We start from the raw sequence: 13020 nt of genomic DNA, 5'->3' as shown, positions 1-13020 counted from the left end.
CCGAGAAACTGTGATGCACACAGAGCCTCTTGCTTACAAAACAGCCAAAGTGGAAGTGACTGTTTATACTGAGTGCAAAACATTTTCACTTCATGGAGACTCGCTTAGGAGTTTGTTGAAACAATTCAGATGACTAATTTGTTCACTGCGTTTTCCAGGAAATAGCTAGTTTAAAATTTGAGCTCACCTGTGTCTAGATTGGGTATGGTAAGGGGACAAAAAATTATATGGCTGTGCTTGAAGAAAGAGCCAAAGCAAGGAACCAAAATCACCAAACAGTACTGGCCAATCAATGAAGAAACCAGGAGACAGTTTCATTAATTCATATATTTCTGCATTATAGTTAACATATGTACTTTCTTCGTATCACCTTATTTTCCGTTATGTATTGATATTTTGTTATATTCAGACATGAGTACATTTCAACAGTCTTTTGAAATAAATACCATAAAATAATAGAGATTCGCATAATAAATATTCTTTACAATAAAAAAGTTTAACAGACTTTTTGTCTTAAAAATAGTCAGAATTCAACTTTGTGATTTATACATAAAATATACAAAAAGCACCACAATTTGTGGTTAAGGCCATGAAAACACAGAAAAGATTAGACGTCCTCAGCTGTTAACTAACCAAGGGCCCAAAGGGACCATGAAGGGGCCAGGATCCCTTTAGACGGTGCTCTTCTCCGACACCTGTGGACTGATCAGCTATAAATAGGAACTTCAGGAACCCAAGGGCCCTCAACAACAGAAGAAATTTGGTGAAAAGGGTGGGGTGTGGAAGGAAGGCAGCTGAGTCCTTCACAAATATAAAAGCTAGAATAAGGATCAGCTAGATACAATGTATCTCCAATGTGAAGGCTGACATTGTAGAGTGGATCTACCATTACATACAAAAAATAACAACAATAATTATAATACCTGGCATCTCTCGAAAGAAGATAATGCCAAAACTGAGAGTCGAGAACTCTGAGGGGCAAGAAGGCAGTGGTTAAGGGGAAATCTGTGTGTTACAACAAAAATATGCCCCAGACTACTTACGGGTCTAACACTATGAAGACAGACCTACTTGGAGAGATTTAATACATAGCTTATTTCAGCAATTAAACAGCGACTTCTTCAAAAGCCAATTCGCCTGCCTCCAGAGCAACCCCGTGAAAAAGAGCTCTAAATCGCTGTGGCCTGGGTGTGTGTGGGGTCGTCACTGGGGACAACTTGGGGACATTGGTGCAGAACGGAAAGGCTTCAAGAAACCCAGCAGTGACTCCCGACGCGCTCTCCAGGGCGTGGCAGAGGCTCTTGTCCTGAGCGGGAGCCGGGGCGGTCTCCCCGTCCACTCTCATGGGCTGTCCAGGGAGGGCGGCGTCCACGAGGCCTTGGGAACAGGGGTGGAGACGGCAGGAGGTGGCACCGCCGTGAAGGAAGGAAAGCTAGTATTTAACAGCATCTTTTGCAAACAGCCGCACCTTGAAAATCAGGGGTTCAGGAGGTGCAACCCGCCGCCCCATCAGGAGGGCTTCCCCCTCGGCCGGGAGGGCCCGCTGTCCAGCTTACAGTAGACGGTGTTGGAGTTCTTACACCTGCAGCCCGGGCGGTGGGCCCAGTCGTAGCAGCCCCGGCACAGCTTCAGGCATGCCTTGGCGGGCGGGTAGCAGAGCAGGCAGGGCAGGAGCAGGGACATGGCTCCCATGCACAGGTAGCGGGGGCAGCAGTGGGACTGGGAGCAGGAGCAGGGGCTGTCCGAGTAGGAGTCACCCTCGTCGTCGTTGGAGCAGTGGTAGAAGACGCCCTTGACCAGGCACATGCAGGTGCCGTACTCCACCATGCTCTCGGCCGAGCAGAGGCACTGGCGGTCGCAGGCCAGGCAGGACGGCAGGGCCCTGGGGGCCGTGCACTCTCCGCACTTGCACTTCCCACACTGCTCACAAATGAACTTGTGCTGGGTCAGGTCTTCTTTCAAGGAGCCCTTCAGGTCGTCCACCAGCAGCTGCTTGGGCTGGGTCCGGACGGCCCTCTCAGCGCGATGGGCAGGCACGGGTCTGGCCGGGGGCGACCTGCCCAGCAGCCCCTGCTCGGAAGACACGCTGCCGCTGCTCCCAGAGCTGGCGGCGCTCCCAGTGCTGGTGGACCTGCTCAGGACGGGGCCTCGGGCGGGATGGGCGGGTCCCGTGGGGCCTGCGGGCCTCTGCTCGTAGTTGTGGTTCACACTGATCGGTATGATTTCATGAGTCCTCTCCTGCTTTTCCTGTCTGGGGGCCGCTCGGGGAGCGGGTCTTTTCACCACCGAGGGCCCCTCAGTGTATTCATTGCTGCCTCTGATGGCCTTGATCTGGTCCAAGGACAAAATAGCAGCCGGCGGAAGCTCTCTGTCATAGTCCAGCCGCTGCCGGCTGGCCAGGGCAGGCTGCTGGGTCACGACCAAGGAACCGCCGCTGCCACGCTGGTTTGGGGGATCCATGTGAGGTGGTCTTGGACGCTGGGTGTCAGCGGAGACCTGGCGTGCATCTGAAATTCTACAGGGAAATCAAACATGAAAAAAAACAGAGAGAGAAAATAAATGACAGGAAGTATTTGGGGGAGGGGGCAGACAAACCCTGTCCAGTCACAAATTGCCTGAAGCACCTGGTAATGATCACCTTCATCAGCGGATGACAGTGATGCTCGGGTCCTGGCCAGGGTCCAGCCCCAGAGAGGCTGAGGACCGCATCATGGTAGAAGAATGTGAGATGTGAACAAGAGCTCCCCCCTGCCCCGCGCCATGAAAATCAGGTTACTCAACTTTTACAAAGCGAAGAAAAGGAGGAGTAACGCCTCCCTGTTGGAGAATCGAACAAACAATTAAAATGGAGTTTGCCCGTGGAGGGGACCCCCAGCACCGGCGCTGGACTAGAAAGCCCAGGGCCATTTCACCCGTGGCCCCACAGAGGGAAATGTCCACAGAAAACCAGCTTGGGTGCTGTTGTTTTCTTGTGCCATTTGTTTGCTGTTACGAGCGTCAGATTCATGGTGAGGAAGTCAGGCAGGGCATACTTCATCCATTAAAAGAGAGGTTGCAAAGTAAAATGGAATCTCGAAATCAGACGTCATCTTCTGAAGCAACCAGGATTTTCAAACTAGCTCATTACTAACATACAAGATGCAAAGTGAACATAGACAAAGGCAGACGTTCTCGGTGTTTATAGCCACAAAAGGGCACGCGCACACACACACACACAACCCCCGTGTACGGTTCTGTTCACGTTGAAGAATATTCACTTTTGAAATAACGAAAGGACTTTTAAAAGTTTAAGTAAGGGCTCACTCATGCAACAAGATAACTTTCCACGCACTGGTGTCAGGCGTTCAAAGCAGTTCAGGGGGCAATCCTGGCCATTTTAATTATCTGTATCTCCTCTGATTTAAAGAGCTGTATTTACATGAGAGAGTCTGATTTTCAAAAACACTGCCAGCTCTGAATCAATGTGCTTCTTGTAATAAAATAAGCACATTGATTAAAAAATCCTGATAAAAGTGAGCAACAGTGTTTCTTTACCAATAGTAAACTATTGCTCATTTATAATGCATTCTTCAAAAAACTACCAAACATAAAAACGTTTCCGTTTTCAGTCATTTGTAAACTAGAATATTTTTCACACAAATTCCTCCCAAAGTCTGGATGCGACCCCCTCAAGAACGAAAAGAAAAATCCCCATTCGGCGGCGCCGCCGCCTTTAGCCGGAAACCACCAGCTTAAGGAATAAAAGCAGAGAAAAGCCCACATCAGCTAATAACGAGAGTGAAGGGGTCCCCAGGCTGTCTTAGAGTCCAGCTTCGGGGAGTCCCTTTCCTCATTCTCCCTAACTCGGATCTCCCAAGGATCTGCTTGATTCTTCCTCCTCTGTGCCAGGAACCAACTCGGTCCCGGCCTGCGGGGTCTCGCCCTGCAGTCCCGAGGGGCCCGGCTCCCAGGGCAGCGGAGTGTGGGAAACACTAAGGCAGAGTCTTCTCCGCAGGAAACGCGCTGGAGGGGGGTTTGAAGAGCGGAGAGAAAACCCCAGGCGCTGCTGTAAGCAGCGTTTTCACTGACCGTGGTCACTAAGTCCCCGCCGCCTGGGGAGGTCGATCAGCAGATGAAAAGAAAGTGAGCCACTTCTGGTCGGAGGCAAAGTTCCTTGGGCAGCAGGGACAGTCCCTGAGCCACCCCTCGACACGCTCACACGCTCTGGACAAACGGTTCGCCCCAAGAAAACACGATCCAAATAGATACCTTCTCGAACAAGCCCCTCAAATCCTAAAGATCGCCGTGGATTCTCCAAAACCTGTTTATGTCCCAAGCGAGGTGGCCCACAGATCCCGAGCCGGCCGGCCGCACGGACAGTCCGCAGCGCCCCTTTGCACCTGGGCGCGCAGCGGCCTCCTAGGGCCGGGGCCGAAGGCGCGGGGCTGGGGCCGCACCGCTGCGCAGCCACAGCGCGGGGCCTGCAGGGGAGCGCGCCCTCTGCGCTCCGAGCCCAGAGCGCTGAATAAATAGTTGACGGAGAGGAAGGAAAAGGAAAAAGTTATGAATGAAAACAAGTCCTCTCCCCCGCTCCAGAGGGCTGGGGGCGGAGGCGGAGATGTCCATGACTCGGAGGGCGGGCTGCCCTTTAAAGGGGCCGTGCCCTCCCCACCGCTCCGCGCGGGCAAAATGGGCAGGACTTGGGGCTCGGAGACGCAGGGTGGTCCTGCGCGAGGGTTGATGCGAATTCTGGGGTATGCCTCCCCGGGCGCGCACACATCCACACTTACGCGCACAAGCGCGCGCGCACGAACGAGCACCCGCTCTGCCCCGCGCGCTCACGGCCCTGTCCAGTGTCCAGTCGCACCCCGACTCCGCCACAGAAAGCCTGACGCCGGCACAAGTCAAGAAGCTCCTGGACCTTCAGGGAGTGACCCAAAGGCCTCCCCGAATCCACCTTCAAATGGTAGTGTCCCCCAAAAGGACGGCCGGGCCACGGCCTCCCCTCTCCAGGAAACAGGAGAACGAGACCCTGCGTCGTTGTCCTCCGCCTGCGCCCGCACCTGCCACCCGCCCGCTCCACACTCACCTAGGCCGCGGCGGTGGCGGGGGGCCCAGGTCCCGGTGCGGGCCTCGGACGGGCGCCGCATCAAGCGCGGCGGGGCGGGCGAAGGGGCATGGCCCGCGCCGCCGCCGGGCTGCAGCGCTCCCCGCGGCCCCCTTCCGGCCGCGGAGCTCACGGCTCCGGCGCAGACAGCTCACAGCTCTCCTTGGCCGCGCGGCTCAGCAGCATCCACTTCTGGGCTCTTCTCCCGCGGCCCGTCCGAGAACCAGAACGCAGTCCCTTCGGGGGCTCCGACTGGGGAGCAGGGGGGAGGACAGTACGCGCCGTGCGCGGACCGCAGGCTTCTTGGTGCCGATCGCTTTTCCCGCGAAAGGCAACGGTGGCGACGGGCGCAGATCCGCGTCCAGGACGTTCGAGCCTCCGCTACCCCGATCGGGTCTCGAACCGACGTCTACAGCAGGGCCCAGGAGCGCACGCCTGCGAAGCCGAGGCCTCTGCTCCCCGGGGGTGTGGGTGGGCCCTTTTTACCCGCTCTTTTAGGGGGGCGGTGAAGGGAGCGAGGTTGGGGGGCTCTCGAGGGAAGAGGAGGGGCGTAGTCCGGCCCCGTGCAGGTCCACGCACTGTCCGGGTCCTCACTCCGCGCAAGCGGGCGCCGCGTCCCGGGCGCTCGGGTGCTGGCAGGTCAGCTTCCCAGGCCAGCGCTCGCTCCCGGTCCTCCGACCCTCCTGTTCCTCGGCGGAGGTGCCTGCCACAGAGGGTTGGAGATAAAAACACATGAATTTCCCTCTCTCCAGGAGCGGGGACGCGGGGCGGGCCGCCCGCCTCCCGCTGCCATGTGCAGGCTGTGGGTGCTGGCTGTGATTGACAGGCGGGCGCAGTCCGCGTGTCCGCCGCGAACCAAAGCAACATGCAGTCTTGCACGTTTTTGCCGAAGTGCTTTTGCCCCTTTGGAATGCCTGGGAGTTCAAACGGCGTTCAAGCAACGCCTCTGCGCATTGGAAATCAATACACAGAGACGGGAAATTCAGGTTTTAAACTATCGCTTCGCCAACAAGGCCTGAGCAAACACGCCCTGGGTCCGCGCGCCGAGCGCCAGCCCCTCTTCCGCGCAAACCGCCCAGTTGGTCGCTCAGCCGGCCGTTTCGGACTTTAAACTTGTTACTGCTCGCAGAGTGGGAAAGTAATCAAAGGGCCCCTGCGGGGGTGGCCCCCCCCCCACCAGTGGTACCATTTTGCTTCAAGAGCACTGGTTTTAGCAGTGGGAAGGCTACTGGAAATTGGAATTGCAGCAACCAGATCTAAAACAAGTTCAAAGAAACACTTCGTTTCTTGCAAAAGCCGACATTTCTCACCTAGTCTTTCCTAAAACGGCTACGGAAGGAAAGGAAGGAAGTGGCTCTTACCTACTGCAAAGGTTGGGAATGGCTTCTCAGGCACATTTACGGCGGTTGCGGCTGCTCCTTTTCCGGGGTAGGGAGCTCCGTCTGCTATCGCTCCGCAAACCGCCGCTCGCCTTACAGAGCAGTGCCCCTCCGGCTCCGCACAATTTCAGCAACTGGCCTCCACCTCCACCTCCACTCCAGGACACGCCTCCCGTGATATCATGTGTCAATCACGCGGGCTGCCCGAAAACCTGGAACAGATTTCCCCAGCAGTCGTTTCCCCTTTCCTTGTGCGCGCACCAGCTCGGAAATGCTGTCCTGCGGCCCCGAGTCATAAACATCCGCTGGAAGGACGCCTCCGGACACCCTGCGCGGGCAGCGTGCCAGCGGAGAAACCCTTCAGACCTTGTCGCCGACCCGCGCGCGTCACTCTCGTAAAAGGGGGTGGACTCCACCTTTGAAGCCGAGTTAGAAAATAATTTTGAAGGATAAAAGGTTTTGAAAAGTGCTCTGTGAAGCCGTGGCTTCTGATCAGCTAGAGAGAAGATGTATGTTGCCATAAAAAGAGGGTCATACCGAGTTACGGGTCCCATTGAAAGGGAAGTTCGGAATGTGAGAGCCGAGAGTTAGGAAGGTGGGCTTCTTTCCTGAAGGTGTGTGGAGCAGGGTGTCACAGCGGACAAGTGTCCTGCTGTGGATTTCATCATAGTTACTTCACCTTGACTTGTGGTACAGTTTCCCCAAAATCAGTCCAATTTTTAAAATTCCAAATTCCTTCAATTATGCAATATGTGTGTGTGTATACATTTGCAAAAACAAGCCTAACCCATTTGTTTTTTTTAATCAGCTAAATGGCAACCAATTAAAATGGAAATAATGTACCAAGAAGTTTTATAGTTTTTACTGATATATGACATGTCATTGAAAAAAATAATTTTAATCAGTAGGAAACTTTTTTGTTTCCTTTGAAACTACTGGATTTTAGATATTTATTATAAAGATTGTGTACTTAATAATGGTGCAGTGAGGATAAGTATACATGAGATTTAAGGTAATATTTTTTCCAGGTACTTCATATAAGAAGTAGCTTAAAGCTTTTCGGAAAACAAAGCCAAGAAAATAAAACTCCAGAATTAAATCCTATATAAATTTGAGTATTGAAATTTCCAGTTCAAAGTCATGTTTAAAACGCCTTCACATAGTAAGTAATTCTGTGGAAACGGTGTTTGTTTCCTATGCTAGGCTTACAGGGGTCTGAGCACTGAAGGTGTGTTTGAAATCACCTCCGAGGAACCCAGGGCGCTGCTAAGAGCGTCAGCAAACAGAAATCAACACTAGAAAACCACACAGACCAAGAATTAAGCCAAGAAGTGACATAGTCACTCTTGCTATTAAAACATTGTAGTGAAATAAGCTGTTTAGAAGGATAAAGTCAACTTTTTTGCATGTGTTTTCTGTTTTTTTTTTTTCATAGATCTCATTATATTTGGGGATATAATGAACTTGACATGAAGGATGGATAGGGCTCTTGACCATTGTGAATTGATCTGGAACAGTCGCATCGGAAGCAGAACACCAAGCACCTCAGGGCAGCTCGCTGGGTTCTTCCCAATCTCCCCAGCTGCCAGCAGAGCTTCGGGGGGCAAGGTCTGCTCAGCAGTGCGATGGAACCAGAAGAGGGGGCACCGAGAACCCTGCTCGCCTGCGTCCTACAGAAACCCATTAGAAAGATTTCTATTACACGTGAACTTCGACCCACCACAGATGTCTTACATTACAATGTTCATGGGATTAGGCATTGTTAAATTATGATAACATAAACTCCGTGACATTTTCTCTGCAACAGGGGTTGCATTCTATTTAGAAATCGAATATCATGCTGCACAGAGCTGACCAAGGACCCTTTACACCACTTAGCGCTATAGTACCCGGGCACGATTTTCTTTCAGTGCCAGAGCACCAATAAATGTAGGGATGGCCCTGCCACCCCGATCTAGAAGACATTTAATAAAACCCATCTTTCCTTTGGATTTTCTACAAGTGTAAGACTTCACAGGAATTCTAAATTTTTAGCTTAAAATAAACATTGTTCTCTGTTTAATAAGTTTAATTACAGTGCAGGCTACAAATGAATAGCTGGAATATGAATTTTTCCTGAGAAGGAAAAGCAACATAAGTTTTCAGTTTACTGTATTAAGATAGGCCTACAAGGTGGGGAGGGAGCCCTGACTTGTTCTTCCTTTTCATGTGAAAACAAGATCAGCCACCTCTTCTACTGATTTGATTTTTTGGGGAAAAAAAAAGAGAATAAAGTAAAATGAAAAACAAAACCAGTAACTGCTAGTGATTTCTTTTTTTTTTTTTTTAAAAAAGGTGGAGTACAGAGAGGCTTAATACATTCATTTATCTACTTTATTTGCCAAAATAGCAGAGTCAGAATGTCTTCAAAATGCTTGAAAAATAATACCTTATTAATTCTCGTAATGTGTCTGTAGAGTCATGAGAATAAGTACAATGTTTTATCTTGAGAAGCAAACAAGAAAACAAATCGCAGATGCCGGTGAGTTAGCCTATCAGTGTCAAATACATCAGTGAGGAGCCGGGGGACAGGGACTAAGCCCCTCCCTCTAGTGCAGGAGTCACTAGATTGCTTCCCAGAAAAGCTGGCACGCACAGGCCATTTTATTTTCAGTTTCCTTTTGTAAACAATCTTTGTAGTTGACAGAAATAGATCAACATATTCTGTAAATTTTCCATAAACATTCTCTTCATTTCCATGAGTGAGGCTCCCATCCTGCCCTGTCTGAAACACTAATGTCCGTATTGGATCCAAATTCTGGAAGTGGGTGGATCCGGCCTGACCCCGAGTAAACGGGGCTGAGCTCTCTCACTCCACACCTCGCCATCTGTGTCCTTTGTCACCAGCAACTCTATTTTCCTACAAGTTGGAAGAAGAGAGAGACATGCGCAGGGAAGGGCTCTGATTCGGTGCCTAAGTGTTATGTTCCTTCACAGAGAATCAGAGTGACAAGTTCAGACAAACGGCATCCCCGCTACAGGGCAAGGATCTGACTAATTAAATGCACATGTTGAGATTGTACAGGGACGCGCCTCTGCCCTGGTACGAATCGGTCTGCGTGAGTCCTGCAGCCAGCTGAGGAATCAGCCCCGTCTCCCAGTCCATGACAGGGAATGCTCTCGTCGGAGCCCCCGCCTGTTCTTCATTTTCAAAGGAAAACGGGGTTCCCTCCCCTGTTCTGCTGACTCGATTTCTGAGACAAGGAGTAGCATGGCCCTTATAAGGCACGCCTGCTATCATCTTCCATTCTGGTCAGCAAAAGTTATACTGATCCCTCATTATTTCGATTCCCGTCTACGGCCATCTTCGTCTTCAGAACCTCCCTTGATTTAAACCTGTAACTGCCCCCGAAGTTAGAACAGTAACAAAACAAAACCATGTTTTCATTAAAACAAAAAGGACTTAAAAGCTTTGACCACTTTAATCTTTAATTCCTATTGAAATAACCAAAGGCAATAGTTTCTCCTTTCTGTGGGAAATAAAAATAGAATATTTATTTAATAAAGTGGCTTGAAGAAAGAAGACAAAAAATTTACGAGAGGCTTTTAAAAATTTTACTTTAAAAAAGAATCAATCATGTTTTCTTTGATTGGCAATTCTCTTAGAGCATTTTAAATAATTCAACTTATAAAAACATTTCACGTGGTCTGTAATAATTGATAGGATTCGTGGATTGAACTCTGACTTCTGACTACATCCTTCCTCTGTGTCATGACCCATAACTTTACCTGATATATCATATTGTCTCGTCATGTCCACACGTCCAGTATTACAGGTATGAAGATGTCATGGCATCGGGGAAAGATTACCGCATATAGGGTCAGTTGATATGATGGTCACGTCCCAGCTTTATCACTTTCTAGCGTGGTGACCCTTACTTCATGCCTCCTAGCTTGCTTTCTCGTCAATACGCTGAAGTGGTAACAACACTTTTTGTTCCCAAATCCCACTGCACTGGGACTCAGCACCTAGTTGCTGAGCACCTAGCACCTAGGTGGTACTTTTTAAGCTTTACAGCTCTGTATAAATTCTTGTAAGTTATCATTGCCTCAAACACCGTATAATAAATGTTTTGGGCCCCCCCTTTCTGGGTGCTTCATCCTCAAATGATAAATTCATTTGTCTTATAATTGTTTTGAGTTAATTCAGATTTACTGTTGTTTTTCTCAGGCTGAACTCTTAGGTCTAAATACGTAATTGAATGCTGTGTGTGTGTGATGCTTATCTGCTAATAATTTCAAGCTATGGAGCTTAATGAGCCCTGTTCCCTTTAATTTTATCTGGAATTTTGAATCGTTTACAATTTACTTCTGGTTACATAATGGTCACTGAAAACATTAACAATCACATCTATAAATTTGTAAATTCTGTCACCATTAAAAGTAAAACAAAACAAATATGTGTTTTTTAAAAAAAATAATTGAATAACAATTTCCGAGTCGAAAATAAGTAGAAAAATTAAAAAAGCAGATGATTCTTCTACAGTATTTTCCGGAAGTACCTAGCTGCTGCTTCCTCTCGCAATCTCCCAGGACGCTAACGGTGCTACTAAATTCGGCAGATACGGTAGCAGACACCGTGTGTGCCACCTACCAAAGTACTGGGTGAGTCCGAACGTGCTGTATTCGTTTTAGAGTTGGTGGCAGAGGTTATTCAGCCTGCGCGCGTCAGCTCAAACAAAATCCTGTGGAGCGCCACCTATTGTTGGAAGTAGGTCGTTTCCAACCTCAATCAACGCCCAGGAAAGGCGCTGCTGGAGCTTGAGCCTTGCAGGTGGGTGCGTGGCCCTGGTGGGTTACGGTCCCGCCCCGCCTTAGGCCGGTGTGCGTGTTCTGAGCAAGCAAGAGGTGGGCTGGGCTGAGCTACAATGTTCCCTGGGTGAGGTGTGGGAAATGCATTTTCGACTTAGGGTATTTTCCATGTTCAACGGGTTTATCAAGACCCAGCCCCGCCGGCAGGTCGAGGTGCACCTGTACGTTTTGGGGCTACGTGGAGCGGGGAAACACCTTTCGGGCGCATCAGCACTCGTGTGCTGGTTAAAAGGCGGTGGTTCTACTTTATTTTCTGCCCGCGGACATTGTAACTTCAGGTGGCACAGCATTTTTATGTCTTGTCCAGTCCTCAAAAAGCATCCAGAATTGCAGATGGTGCCGGGTGGTCATTACAAGGGCCACTCCACTCCTCCGGGCAGAAATCAAATCCGCAGAAAAGTGGGGGAGGGGTCTTGTATGCGTCAGGAAACGTGGAACCAGCCAAGGGCGCGTTTACTGTCCGGGACAGGAGACCGTGTCCATTCTCTACCTGGCTGGGCGTCCCCTCCCAGACCCTGCGGGCTGGGCCGCGGGTGGTGGACAAAGGATGCCCCTGGGAAGGGCGGGTGGCTGGCACCCAGGCCAGGCGCCTGGGGCTTCGAGCCTCTGCCTCCCCCTGCACTCTCCCTCCTTCCCCTCGGCCCCTTCGTGGGGCGTTTCACACGCACCCTGCTTGTGAGGCGGAGTCCCGCCCAGGGTGCAACGCGTCCGCGCTGCTAGTACTTCGAGTGCTGTGTTGACCGCAAACCTACCTGTGAATCCAGTGCTGCTTTGGGGATTCCGAACACAGGAAGAAACCACAGGGTTCTGCCAAGAGGCACCTCAGAGGGAAAAGAAAGGAGCTCTGCCCCTTAGTAACACCGCCCCTCGCGTGCACACGGGGACACGCGGGCGCACACGGAGACGCGGATTGAGCGTGAACATCAGGACCACACTTCGACCAGGTGCAGTGGACAGAGCTCCTGGGTGGGGGATATGGAACCAAAATCAGAAGCGAGTGCCATGCACCCGAGGGTGGGATGCAATTCCTGGGAGATCTCGTCCCCCCGGTGATTAATTAATCTGCTTACCCGGTCTTCGTGTAACCGAGAGAGCGTGGTACATGCACAAACGATCATTATGCCTTTTTTCCCATGTGGTGCTAAAATTCATGAGAAACCTGCTTTTTTATTTTCCTGCCTAAAAGGAACCCTGCGGAAGCCCCTTCCCTTGGGCCAGGCCCCAGGGGTGTCGGTGGGAAGACGTCACCCAGGAGCGGAAGGTCCAACTGCCCCCGTTCTCACTGCGGGGAAGTCACCCAGCGCCCAGCCGTGGCCTGTGCGGCCAGGGACACCCTCTGCCTCCGAAATCCGTGTTGAATTAAATCGTCTACACCCAGTGAGATGTGTACTTAAACTGAGGAAAAGGCGTATGTTGGGAGATGTACTTCCAGTGAGTGTGTGGTTTTACTTTGTAACATGGACTTCCATCTTATTCAAGCTCCACCTTTAATTTTACACAGAAACCTCACTGACACTGTGGATTAGCCTCTGACTGCAGGAGTTTTCCTTCCCTGTGGGCACCCTGCTCCTTGAGGCTTTGGGTTCTCAGGTGAAGGGCGTGAGGGGGAAGGAGAGGGGAAGGAAATTCAGGAAGATGGAGAAGGGGGTCTTACCCGGTCAGAAGTCTCAACAGTATGTTACAGTTAAAATAAATAGAATGGGG

General features: G+C 50.7%; 1 protein-coding gene across 2 annotated transcripts; it reads right to left on the bottom strand.

The window, feature by feature from the left end:
* Window positions 1–295: 295 nt before the first annotated feature.
* Window positions 296–5151, bottom strand: SPRY1 (sprouty RTK signaling antagonist 1). Of its 2 annotated transcripts, none has more exons than XM_037129935.2 (2): window positions 5069–5151; window positions 296–2515 (listed from the first exon to the last, which is right to left on the bottom strand). In XM_037129935.2, the coding sequence occupies exon 2, from the start codon at window positions 2458–2460 to the stop codon at window positions 1510–1512; it is 951 nt and encodes a 316-aa protein (XP_036985830.2). In that variant the 5' UTR covers window positions 2461–2515; window positions 5069–5151; the 3' UTR covers window positions 296–1509. The 2 variants fall into 2 exon arrangements, with proteins under 2 accessions (XP_036985830.2, XP_036985831.2); XM_037129936.2 differs by lacking the exon at window positions 5069–5151 and adding an exon at window positions 4249–4819.
* Window positions 5152–13020: the final 7869 nt, after the last annotated feature.

The sequence above is a fragment of the Artibeus jamaicensis genome, unplaced genomic scaffold (assembly GCF_021234435.1).
Source record: "Artibeus jamaicensis isolate MK-2021 breed Jamaican fruit bat unplaced genomic scaffold, CSHL_Jam_final scaffold_537, whole genome shotgun sequence".
NCBI lineage: Eukaryota > Metazoa > Chordata > Mammalia > Chiroptera > Phyllostomidae > Artibeus > Artibeus jamaicensis.
The sequence above is the reverse complement of the archived record's forward strand: the minus strand, read 5'-3'. Positions and strand labels throughout refer to the sequence as shown.